This window comes from Rhea americana, unplaced genomic scaffold (assembly GCF_003343005.1).
Source record: "Rhea americana isolate MKP2758 unplaced genomic scaffold, rheAme1 scaffold_264, whole genome shotgun sequence".
Taxonomy (NCBI): Eukaryota; Metazoa; Chordata; class Aves; order Rheiformes; family Rheidae; genus Rhea; species Rhea americana.
Window position 1 is genome coordinate 306,179 of NW_028186384.1, and position 13,266 is coordinate 319,444.

Here is a 13,266-nt window from a genome sequence, read left to right on the forward strand (position 1 = left end):
TTTTTGGCCAGCCTTAAGCAAAATGGTAACTTTTAAATAACTGCCTGTGTTTGGTATTGAGAAAGGAACATGAAATTAAAAAAAAAAAAAGGTTTCCAAATTACTTCAGAATTGCCAGAAACCAAGCACCAAATAGTTGAAAAGAGATCCATATTCAAGATGCTCTTTATTTGAAATCATGTGTCGCCTTACAGCGACCCTTTTGCAGATTATTTAAATACAAGTTACTTAATTTCGAAACTTTCTACGGGACAGATGTTGCTTAATTCACAACATAGGAACTTKAGAGCACTTTGGTAAATATTAAAACATAATTACTTTGCAGAGGATTGATAGAGCTGAACCTCATTATTTGATTTGGCATTTCAAAATGTTACGTTCTGAGTTGAGTAGCATTGCCCATGAAAGTGCTCTGTATATTATAGGAATTTAGAGTGTATATTTTAAATCTTTTCAGGCTTTCATTGAGATGGAGACCAGAGAAGATGCTTTAGCTATGGTTGAGCATTGTGCCAACAAAGCTCTTTGGTTTCAAGGCAGATGTGTGAAGGTGGATTTGTCTGAAAAGTATAAGAAACTGGTGTTAAGGGTAAGTCTTTTTAGCTAGAAAGTGATCCTTAATTGTAGTTGAATATGTAAAGTGAATTAAAAATCACCTATCACTTCCTAATTCAAAGCCACTTGTAAGGTGSTGTTTAGTATTTTCTGTCTCTTTAAATGCAGTTATTTAGCCTGAGTGTGGTGTTCTGAGCCCTAGAATAAATTTAAAGGATTTTCCTTTCAGATCACTTAAATTCTAGAATTCAGATTATAGAGTAATCAGACAATGCAAACTTTAAAAGTTACTGTGTAGAGCATTCTGTAATGTGGATATTTCCCACACTTCTGAAGATGATTTATGATAAAATGAGAAGCTGGACAGCAGGACTATGTACTTGTCCACTTGTACACCTAATTCTTAACTTCCTTCTTCCTTTTCACATTAGGTGATTGGTTTGTCCATTTTGTTGTGCACATACTCTTGTTTAAAGACAAAAGTGTTATTAGGGATTTCTAAACTTTAAAGTATTACAACAGAATGCATGCTTTTTTGTGTATTGGTATGATTCAAAACTTTAGTACCGGAAAGGTTTTTAATCACTGGTCTTGTTGCTGCTAACTCCAGCTACCTAGATAGGTATTTAATCTCAAAATTTAATTTCTAAGAATATACTTTGTCAACATTTGTGCTGTAACTGCTTTTCTGTATGTGCAATTGACTTTATATACTAAGCAGAAGAGTTAGCTGAATGTTTTTTAACTTAAAATTCTAATTTTGTTATGGCGTAGCATGTTGTCATTTGAAGGCTAACACTATTGTAGTTGTAAGACTTCTCTTCTATTAGACTAGGACACTTAATGGTAGAAAAATGGGAGAGATCTGAACTATGATGCTGTCTTATCAACCACAATTAGAGGGGAAAAAAGAGCTTTTTATTACAGAGTATGGAGAATTCTTATTATTGTACATTTTCATGCACCCAAACCAAGTAGTCTGTGGCAAGTTCAAATACTTAACACCAAGGCATGAACTTGTTTTCCATGTTAATATTTTATGTAAGTGAAGCTTACTATTCCATAATTCCTATTTAAGTGAAATGTCGTAAGTCTTTGGAAGCTTTCCTTATAGCCCACTCTTAGAGACAGGGAGAAGATTATAGTTCAGGGTTAGATTTGTGCCATTATCTGTGCCATGTTGCATCAGTTTATAAACGAAAGATTTGTTACGTGTGATTTTTTTCTGCCACAGGATATCCCATTCATTCTTGTGTTGGGTAACTGCTAATTTTGGTGAGGAGAAAAAGCAGGGATTTCTAGGTTATTAAGGCTTATGAAAGCTTAATAATACGTTATTTGGTTGGTAGTGGGTTTAGTATAATAGTACTTTTGGATCAACATAATTGGAAGTGCTTGTCTAGAGTGTGCTGTTCTATCTAGAACTAATGTTGTGACACTTTCATATTTCACAATAGATTATTATTTATGCAAGTTACTTATTTATCTGTTTATTTTAGATTCCAAACAAAGGAGTTGAACTGCTGAAAAAGGATAAAACTAGGTAATTCCTRTTATTGTTAAAACAGTGTTGTTTAAAAGAAACATGAAAATACCTTATCCAGAGTACTGAAATAGGCAAGCTCAGAGATCATTTTGTCCGTTGTTTTACGCCCTGAGATGTTTCTGTTCCTGATTTGTAGTCGCTTACCCTCTTTCTCTAGTGATGGAGATTTTGCAGCCTCTTCAGGCTCCTCAAGAAATCTGTTCCAGTCCTTAATTAGCCTTCCCTTCCTGCAATTTAAATCCACTAGCAGTTGTTCTGTCTTGTGAGGGCATTTCCTCCTTGCAGCAGCCATTTACATATTTGAAAAATGGCATCCTATTTCCCTCAACCTTCCCTTTTCTAAACTTAAACACAGTGTTGTCAGACTTGACTAGAAAACATGACCTACTTCTTTTTAATTGTTCCTGGGTTCTCTTCCTGTTACAGCAAGTATTTTTTTTCTTCTTTACAGAAAGAGAACGTATTCTCCAGACAGCAAAGATTCTCCAAGTGATAAGAAGTCTAAAACGGATGGTACTCAGAAACCTGAAAGTGGCGGGGCAGAAGACAAAGTGAAAGAGGAGAAGCAGGATGATGCTGCCGAGACATCGGGCACTAAAAGTAGTGAACAGGCAGACCAAGATGAGCCTAGTTTACTCCTTGAATCTGAAGATGAGTTGCTAGTGGATGAGGAGGAAGCAGCAGCACTATTGGAAAGTGGCAGCTCAGCAGGAGATGATGCAGATGTTGCCAATTTAGCTGATGTGACTACTGAAGAGAAAAAGGACACACCTGATGATGTGACCGTAAAAACAGAAGGAAATGTTGTGGCAAATCCAGCAACAAAGAAAAAGCTTAAAAAGGTAATGATATGGCAAGGTACGAGTTTGGGAAAGCAGTCTAACTTGAACAATYTGCCACAGTATTCTATTTCAGATCTTTATGTGCAGATCTCTAAACTCATGCATGTCATACTTATCTAAAGGGAAACAAGTGTTAAACTTTCTGTGAAGAAAATGAAATATTTCATTGGCTGCAACTTGCAAATGAAATCATAAATAAATTAGTCTTTCTGTTTTGACAGAAACTAATATAATTGGTGGGCTTCTACTCATGTCATTTCCCTGGGTATATTGGTTTTTGTTTTGCTCCTTGTTGGATTAATACTAAGCAGCACCCAGGAAATAACTTTGTCCCTAGCAGTTTCTCATGAAACTGGAGGCAGTTGGCCTTTTGAACACAAAGCAGAACAGTGACACTTAAATGATTTATTTGGTACTGCAGGCTGTGTTAGATTGGACAGAACTGTAGCTATGTCTAGCCTTAGCTAGAAAGCTAGGTAAGTACATTTTGGGTTAGACGAGACMCATTTGTAAATGGGAAAAAAAGAAATAGTTTCAAGGTCTTTCTAGTCACGTGCTATTTACCGTAATCTTCCTTTTCCTCACCAAGTGTTCATGTACACTGCCATGGTGGTTTATTTCCTACAAGCTTCTTTTTCTTTCTGTTTAAAGCATACTTGCTATGTGTAATAGCATGTAAAATGGCCAGTATGCAGAGTGTCAGTAACTTTATATATAGACAGGAATACTGTTTTGTAAAACAAGTAAGGTACAGTCCTTATTCTGATGAATGCAGTGTCCATGGTTTTCAATTTTGGTGATCCTTTTATTGGAAAGGTAGTTACGTGATGTTGGGATTAATGCCGCCTAGTGAAACTGCAGTGGTTATTTCTTGCTATGTGGGTATTATTTATGATATATTACCTCAAACCAAAACTTTTTTCTTTGAAGACTTAAGTTCTTAGAGCATAGTTTTAAAGCTAGTGCTACTTATGGCTATGCATGATTGCTGTTATACATATGAAACATTGATGTCCCTATCAGCAGGAATGCTGGAAAAAATAGCATTTAGTCTAATCTGCTATATTTTAATGAAGTTGGATTTTTTTTTTAAGAGATGTACAGAGTTTTTTGGTGGGGGGGTTTGGTTTAGAGGAAGTGAGGTTTTTTATAGGTAAGGAAAAATCCAATAGGTTTAAAAGAGTTTCCTAAATTTTTTTCATAAACTTTATTAAACTGGAAAAGAAATGTTTTGGTAAGGTTTGATCTTTTATTTGAACTTGAATTTGAGGATCTTTTAGATGGTCAGAAAAAAAAAAAAAAGCTTCTGCATTCCAAAATGATATCTACTTAAATTAAAAAACTCATGTTTGGATTTAAAAAGTAAGGAGAGACCAGATGTACTAAAACTTTCAATTTGAGTATCAAATGTTGACATAGTAAAACAGTGGGCATTTTAATGGTACCAAAATATTTACTCCAATTTGAATGTCTGATCCTTGGTCAGGGACGTGCCTTTAAAACAAACTTCTTGCGCTTCTGCGTGTTTGAATAACATTTAGAATGAGTGAGGTAAGTGTTGAAGGAAGAATTTCAGGATTTTTTCAGGGATTTTAGAGATGTTTCTCTTCTGCAGTTTAAGCCAGTTTGAGGGAAATGCTTAAGAAAAAGCTGACATAAAACATTTTCTCAACAGCGATACGTGGGTGGCTTTCCACGGAGCATGGAAGGTTTTGTCACTCTAGATGAGGTTGGTGATGAAGAAGACTCAGATCATCAAAAACTTCGCAAGACGGGTTTGGCAGTAAAATCTGCTGGCAAAAATGATGATAGCTTGGCAGAAATCAAGGTAGACAAGATTGAGGAGCCAGAGCAGGAAAATGAAACTTTAGAAAATGGAACCAAAACTGAAGATAATTTGAAGACTGAAACTGCTGAAGCTTCTGATACCACAACACCACAGGATACTGAGAAAAACACCCATGAAAATACAGACACTCAGGATGAACAGGAAACAAAGAATATCCAGGAGAAATCTGTTATCCCAGATGAATTTAGGATTGGGCCATACCAACCAAGCGTTCCTGTTGGTAAGGCTGTTTCCATTTCTTTTCAAATACATCTCTGTACMTTGCACTAACATTTCTCATTTCATTTAACTTCTGTTCCTGGCAGTGCATTGACTCAGTGCATTTGAAGCAAGGGCAAGGCTTACCATTCCATTTTAGGGTTTCCCACTCTTCTCCCCTTCACTCCTCCCCTGCCCCTAGTATTTTCTTTTCTTTTTCTTTTTTTATTGTCAGTTTTCCATAACACTTTCCTTAGGCAGAATTTAAACTGGAAGAGGTTTATTCTTAGCAACACAAGTTCAATTAATAGCACAAATCACACTAGTGGTATTAGTTTAGATTTATACTCAGTATACAAAACTCAAACCAGTCACAGAGCATTGTTAGTTCTCTTGAAGAAACCAATAAAATGGATCCTTAATCTGAAAGGTTGATTTAAAGAGGGGAAAAAAAAATTACRCATATTTAGTTATTACTAGGGCCCTGGTTTGAATAAACTAAAACAGACATTTAAAGACAAAGCAGCTTTTAATGTAAAGTGAATTATGGTTTTAAGATTTAGCTTGAAATGACATATGACATTTAAAAAAAAATGATGTAGAGTAGATCTCTTAGTTTATTTTGTGGTGTTTACTTCTCTAGGTGTGAATTATGTGGTACCCAAAACAGGGTTTTATTGCAAATTGTGTTCCCTGTTCTACACAAATGAAGATGTTGCAAAAAAGACCCATTGCAGCAGCCTTCCTCATTATCAAAAGTTGAAGGTAAGGCAAAAACTTGTTCATTTTAACTGGCGTGATTCTTTCCTGGGGAAAAGATCTGAATGAGACTGGACTGGAGGAAAAAAAAAAAAAACTTTCAGGCAGTGGAAATTGGCTTATTCTATAATCTTAGTTCAAGCTCTCAAATTTCATTTTTTGAAAATAATACACAAGATAGACATTTTAAAAGATGGGCTCTAGGGTTTTTTTCATAAATTTGGATTCAGGAGGGCATTATGATTCGAGTAGAGGCCAGCCTTAGAATTAGTGGTGTAGAGTAAATACAAATGACTCAACTCTTTTCCATTTGTCCTTTTGAGTGTAYTTTTAATCAGTCAACAGAACTTAAGCTGAAACCTTACATATTTATCTATTTTTTTTAAAAAAAATCATATTTGCAACTTCTGATTTTGTGAGCATGTTTTACAGTTTCTAAGTGGATGAGGTATCACATGATTGCATGGCATGAATGATTACGCTGCTGCTGTATTTTTGTGTATTGTGAGCTGCTTTTAAATATCATCTCTGAGAAAGGGAAATTCTAAACAAAAMTCTAATAAGGCATTGTTCACATCAACTGATTTCATATCAGTTGAGTACTGAGCTGACAGCTAGGCCTGGGAGCCCCACAGCAAGGAAGAAACAGGCATCTCAGACTTGAAAATTTGCTCCCTTTTTGCAATAGGGAAGCCTGAAATAAATACAGGGCCCCTGAAAGCAGATGGCACAAATGACTGTCACAAAGGAAAAACATCAGCAAGRAGGGACTAGGTCAGAAACCAACTAGCACGCAGAATCTTGTATTAAAAAAACCCACCTCATCCATCACCCATAGCTTTTTTTTTCTTTTTTTTTTCTTTTTTTCCCTCTCCTCCCTCTCCCCCATTGAGGTGTACCTGGTTATGGGACTTGAAGTACTTGATGTAAACAGGGGAAGTGGGGGAAATGATCCAGAGACTTGTTAGCAATTTATTAGTTTTATCACTTAAATGATACATGATTTGATTTTGCTTTTCCCATGGCACCAGTGACTAGTAACATTAGTAGTGTTTGTAGAATGGGGGAAGGAATGGGAGAAATTCAGCTTTGTTTCCCAAGGGCAAGGCATTTCTCTATCTGGCAATCTATTTTAGCTCACTCTTGAGAGCAATAAGATAAATAGATGTCTTGATATCACTATTGAATATTATTAAAATTATTGCAAATTCTTCTAATTTCTGCAATAACCCTTCTGAGACAGGGAAGTGTTTTGTCCCTGGCTGTATAGAGGGCAAACTTGGATCAGGTAAGTGGCACAAGCACTGTCAAAAGTCCATGGCAAAATGGAAAGTGATTTCTCTTAGCTTGCCAGGTCACGCAGCCTCTTAGGGAAGGATTAATGGCAGGGCCAAGTAAATGTTTGTAGAGGCTCTTGTTTTGGTATTTACTGTTGGTAAGCTGAACATTTAGTGACTTGCTGATAAGTCTAATGTTTCAGAGTAGCTCCATGTTATTTCTGTATGTGGAACGTGGAGAAGTGCCAGTCTTGTTTAAGACCTCTGCAGTCAATGTGCACAGGTTTTAAATACAGTTTTCAAGTTTTATGTTTCAAGTGTTAATGTTGCGACTGTGAGAAGCTGCTTAATGCATCCAAAATATGGTTGCTTTCTTTTAACAGAAAATTCTGGATAAAATGGCTGAAGACCACAGACAAAAGAAAGAAGCTTAAAAGAAAAAGAGGATGTGAGGAAAACAGTGGCTTTGTTTTTAATGTTAATCTTTTTTAAAAGCAGTACAAGTAGTAGATGGAGATACTGTATCTTTTTTTTTGTTTTAGTGAAATACAGTAGGCGTTATAGGTCCGTTCATGTGTTAAATGTTGTARCAAAAAGCATATGCAGTTAAGTTAATGACAAATTTGTTCTTAATGTGGGAATGGCAACAAGTTTTCATTTTGACACTTCAAGCTATTAAAGAAAAAATCTTGCACCCTTGTGAAAAGCTCATTTATGAAAAGTAAACTTCATTTAAGTGGAATTTACTACTTTCAAGCTTCAAAAATTGTCTTTCAGTCCCATTCTCAATAAAAAATAAGAAGTAACACTGTATTTTTATTTCACCTATAACATTCCATATCTCAGTCTGAGCCTAGCAGATATTTAATTTGGAGTGTAAGGCTGTCATTGCATTTCACTTTTGAAAAGTCTTTAAATGTAAGTTGCATTTTTAAATGTTGAATTGCAGTTTCTTTTAATGTCATTGCTGTTATCTAGCATATAGGAAAATTAGTGATTAGTCAGCTTTATAACTTTGTGATTTTTTTTCTAAGCTCTTCATAGACTTTCCTATTCAGCTATTCTGTGTATTTTTAGTGAAAAGTAAATGCCCATTCTTCTCTGACCAGTATTATTTCCTTGAGCTCTTCCTGCTTTTACTTGAACCTTGTAGCTGTCGTACATCTTTGGTATATTCAAAAGCAGCATTTGAGTCCTGAAATGTAAAAAGGTATCTTTATATTCTTCACATGTAATTTTCATACCTGCATTTTAAAATTGTTTTTGTTAAAAGCTGGTTTTGTCAGAATCTTTAGAACTATGCTCTTAATGTACCTGCACATGTGACATGTGAACAGGAATTTGCATGTGTAACCTGTGTTTATCTGTAGTTTTTGTTATTTACTGCTTATTTGTGAATTCAGGTTACTAAAGTGATTTATCAATAAACAAAGCTAGGCAACAGTAATTTGTTCTAGATGTTTGGCATGTTAACCAATGTGTTCACTGAACTTTTGRCTCCTGTGTTCATGATACCACACTGAAAGTGTAGCTCTCTTTTTAAAATTTGCATGTTTTAACACCTGTGATTTAGCAGCTTACTACATAACTCTTCTTTCTCGTTTCTAAAACCTCTTCCATTTCCAAACAAATTAAAAAAGCACTTGTTACACCAGTTAGGTATATTCTACGGATTGTTTTATTTTAAAAAAATTCATAGCACTTTCATCTAAGCTGAAGATCTGTTGGACAAAAATAATTTGGGGCAGTAGTTTTACCCTGACCCTCTTTGCTTAACAATGAGTCTTTGGTGCTAAGAATTTACAAGTGTAGGAGTCTGAATCCTGGTGAAGTTGATTCACTGAAACAAACTCATCTATTTAGCAGACACAAGATGATGCATTTTGTAAAAGGAGAGTCCTAATAACTTGACTCCATAGTATGTTACTTCTGTTGTTACGTTGTCAGAAATAGAAGGGGTGCAGTCATTCTTATATGGGAATTAAGTAAAAATGTAAACATTTTCTACACTGATTGTAGCAGTTTCTCTGAGGACTACCTCTATATAGTAGTGAAATGCTAATAAGCAGCTAATGCCCAGATTTTTATTTAAATAGCATATCTAGATTTTTAAATTAAAATGTTTAATGTGCAGTGATTCATTCCTGCACTGTTTCTAACAAGTTACTGCTTTATACATGACATTCATTAATATGTAAAGCATTGGTTGTGTTTTTACAAAACTGATGAACAAAGTAACAGTTAATGTRGTAAATGTGTTTAGTCTTAGAACTACTTTGCATGCACTCCAAACTTCTTTTTCAGGCCCGGATAAGCAGGAGAGAACTCTTGCAATAAGACAATTTTCACTGTAAGTTGCAAGGGGATACCTGGACTAGCTTGCCTATAGGGGCATTTCTCATTCATCCATCTCCAAGAGGCTGTTTAGTTTATCAGCCAAGCAGAGGACTTGACGCCAAAGCATTCATTTAATCTTTGGCARTCTTCCCACTTCTCTAAAGATGGTAGATAAGAATTTATTTTGAAGGGGAAAGGCAGAATTACAAGGTTCCTCTTCTCTCCCTTGTGCCCCCCCCCCAACATTTTAACATTTCCTTACACTATGTGCATCTAAGATTAATATATTAAAATACTACTAAAGCTCTATACGCTTTATTTTTAAAGTAGCCTTTACTTACCTATTGCACACATCTTAAATAGCTATGCACTTGAGTGATCTTGCATCTAGTGTCCTTAGTCTGTGATAAATTTTAACCTGTATAACTGTCAGGGATTAAACTGTAGTAAGGTGTTGCATCATGTTAAGTGTCTAAGCATAAAGAGGCCATAGGCATAAAGTAATTATGGCATAGTCCAAATTCTGAGATCAGAAATCCTTTCCTTGCTTCAACCCTCGGTTTCTGAAATTGGTGGAAGTTAGATGCCCATCACGCGCACATTTAAAAACCATAATAGGCTCTATATAAAAGCCTTCGGAGCTCTACACATGTAAGATTATAGTTGCACACGTAAGGAAAGAGTAAGTCACAACTGTTACACGATTTGTGAGTGTCTTCTGTTTACATGTTAAGGGCATGGAATGAATGCATACATTACACTTTTTTTTGAGGGAAAGAAGGCTTCAGCAGAGCTTAATCTYGAGGGCTGATGCCAGAAACATGCTTAGATGGCAGAATGGTTTGCAGTCTTGCTATGGACTACCTAATCTTTGGAAATTACTGGTCAGTTTGCACCTTCAAAGGGATAGGGGGAAATGAAGTAGAATGAGCCTTTACCATCAAATACTAGATGGTGGCTGTGTAATTTAGGTGCCAACTTACATGAATGAATTGCAACTACTTAGAAAAATAACTGTAGACACKGTCACTACTTTGTGTAGAGTGTATTTCAGCAGATGCAACCATGCCCTGGGCCTGCTGAGTACTGGGGGAAATCAGCAGAACAAGAAGGTTCTGCCATAGATCAAAAAGCCCCATGTAATGCTGGATTTGTTAATTTGTAGTTGGACATTGTGAAAATAAGAACAGAGTGGGCTTGATTTTTAAGAGAGGATACTTGCAGGGGTGTTTTAACTTGCTGGAATGCAAGCATTTAGTAAGCATAAGAATGCTCGGCTATAGACAGAAGCTCTCAGGCAGGCTCTGTAAGAAGGTACTAACAGTGACTGAAGGGGCAGTGAAATCAGTATAAATATTTGATCCAAGGGAGAAATTTAATCCACAGAAAATCTGACAAACCATGCGTTTTAAATCTGCTCTACATGGCCAAGTATTTACATAGAATTGGTTATCCCTTGCTAAAATTTGGAAGGGAGGAAGTAAGGGGCAGAGCAGAGGAAAAATAATGAAATTCTATTATTCTCACATAGGTTTTTTTCTCCTTAAAAAACAGCATACAAGAGTGTTTTGATAGTGCAAGAGRCTTTCCAGCTGAATGGGTGGTAACGCAAAGAGCTAAAGAGCTAAGTTTATCAAGCTAGTTTGTGTATTGATGGCTCACTAAATGTTCTTGCTGCCTGAAAAATTCTRTTCATATTTGGTAACTTTTTAACCACTTTAATGGCAATTTTCCTGTTAATGTAGAATCACTTTGTAGTTTCTGTGCAACTTAGTTAAATATACTTTTGGTCTTTGCTGTTGTGAGCGGAAACATTCTCTGCAACAATATATTTCCCAATTTGCTGTTGGGCAGGTATCTTGCTTTTTATGGCAGTTAGCTTGTGAGTCTGCAGTGCCAGGACTGATGTTGAGTGGAGATTGTTTTTTTGCATTGCATTTTGATTCTAGATCAAGTTAGAGTATATTSTGACTATCAGTGTTTTGAATGGCAGCCTTAACATTGGAACAGAGAGTCTTTAACTCAGTTGGTGRTTGTCTTTGATCTTGAAGTGATTCTGCAGGCTAGAGGACACCAAAAGGCTGTACTGTAAAGGGTGGGGAACAGTGCTGGAGCACAGCATGGCTCTGATCTGTGTTGAAACCTGTTTCCTCCGTAAGCAAGAAGTGCCTGAAGGGGAGAAAGTCATTTCCTACTGCAGAAAGTTTGCCCCCTACCTTTAATAAAAGGGGAGGAGGGTAAGGGAGGATAGGGAAGGTTGAAGTTCAGGCACTTAATGGAGATTCCAGAAGAAAGATCTCTGATTCAAGTTGATCATCTCCTAGGGCCTTAACACTCATGAGTCTTGTACAGAAAGATTGGTTTTATAAACAGCCATCGTGTTAAAAATTATTAGCACTGAATTTTTGTGCCCTCTGTGAAACCCGGGGATTGGTTCTTTGCTGAAGTAGCTCGATGTCCCCAATGAGACTGAAAAAGCATTGAGAAATCTTAAGGCAATTTCTGAATACCTGGCAACTTCTTCTAATTAACATTTCCCAAAAGTCTTTTCCCACTCCCACTTTTTCCGAATACATGCCCTCTCTGCTTAGCTAGATGGAGATGCAAAATTGCAGAAGCAGAGTGTTGCGTGTGGCCGGTTGTGTTTGCTTAGGCTGCTGCATTGCCCTCTCTGTAGAGCAGCAGCGTAGTACGTAGGCCCCTTGCAAACAGAGCAGCTTGGCAGGTTTGCCCTGAACTGGAAAAGTTTTTAAGGACTTGTTTCTTAGTGTGATTGATACCAGATTAGATCCTCAGTGCTTGTCTAGACGGCTACAGGCATTTCTTTCTCAGCAATGTCTCATCTTGCAGGCGGTTATAGGAGCCGTAAGTTATTTACAATTAAGGAGCAACAGAGCTGCACACGATAAACCAGTCCATGGTGGCCACACCTTGCCCGGGCAATAAACCTYGAGACGGGAGGCGGCAAGCCAAGTTCTGCTCTGGTGAGACCTCGGTGATCGGAAAGGAGATCCTGCAGCCTCCGAGGCGAGAGGCTCGGGCCCGAGCGCGCGCCTTGAGCCCGGGCGGAAGCAGCCGCCCTGGCGTGAGCCGCTGATGGCCGCGCGTGCCGGGTCAGCTTCGCSATGCTCTGCCTGTCCGCTTCGACCGAAGCGGGGGGGAGGGTGCTCCRCCTGGGACAGGCCTCCGGGAGGGGRGAGTCCTTAGGCGCAAGGTGCTCRGGTGCACGTTTCTCGTGGGGTGTTTCTGCTCCGAAGTTTATTTCAGAAAAACAAGCCTGCAAGGATCATTAGAGATCGAGGCAGCGTCTCCGCACTAGGAACAACTTTTAGATGGAAGTCCCGGCTTTGTACCTTATTATTCCTCAGCAGGGCAAGGCTCATGCCAAGCCGGTGCGCGGACAAGCTGACGCAGGCAGCTCTTCGGGCCGAGCCCGTGCCGGCTGCCCGCCTCGGGCACCGACGGCGGGAGCAGGGCCCGCGCCGCCGGCGTCCCGGCCCCGCGCTACAAGATGGAGGCTTACCGTCCCCAGCCGGGACTCCGAGCCCCGGCATGCCCCGCGCCAACGCGCAAAATGGCTGACGGCGCCGCGGCCGCTCCCGGGAACTACGAGGCCCAGCATGCCGCGCGGCTCGGCCTTCGCGACCGGGCCGGAGCCCCCAAGATGGCGGCMGCGCTCGCGAATGACTACAGCACCCGGCGTGCAGTGCGCCCACCTCCCCGCGGGCGGCCGGGCGCTCCGCACGCTCCACTCGCCAGCCTCGCTCCTCCGTCCGCTTCCGGGGCAGAAAGGGGCGGGGCTTGTGCGGTCACACAGGTAGCGGAAGTGACCTCACGTCCGCCCGGGCTGTTGTGTTTGGACGCGGAGCGAGGTGGAGGGAGCGGAGCCCGAGCGAGAGCGAG

General features: G+C 38.8%; 1 protein-coding gene across 2 annotated transcripts in view; it reads left to right on the forward strand.

Moving 5' to 3' along the window:
- Nucleotides 1-8,473, forward strand: part of MATR3 (matrin 3) — a 17,870-nt gene extending 9,397 nt beyond the window's left edge. The window contains exons 9-14 of one of the 2 annotated variants that reach the window (XM_085307770.1): nucleotides 458-589; nucleotides 2,055-2,098; nucleotides 2,553-2,943; nucleotides 4,619-5,012; nucleotides 5,634-5,755; nucleotides 7,410-8,473. In XM_085307770.1, coding sequence (XP_085163896.1) covers nucleotides 458-589; nucleotides 2,055-2,098; nucleotides 2,553-2,943; nucleotides 4,619-5,012; nucleotides 5,634-5,755; nucleotides 7,410-7,460 — 1,134 coding nt within the window. In that variant the 3' untranslated portion in view covers nucleotides 7,461-8,473. The remainder of the gene's footprint in view (nucleotides 1-457; nucleotides 590-2,054; nucleotides 2,099-2,552; nucleotides 2,944-4,618; nucleotides 5,013-5,633; nucleotides 5,756-7,409) is intronic. The other variant, XM_085307772.1, reaches the window with a different exon arrangement.
- The last annotated feature ends 4,793 nt before the right edge of the window (nucleotides 8,474-13,266 follow it).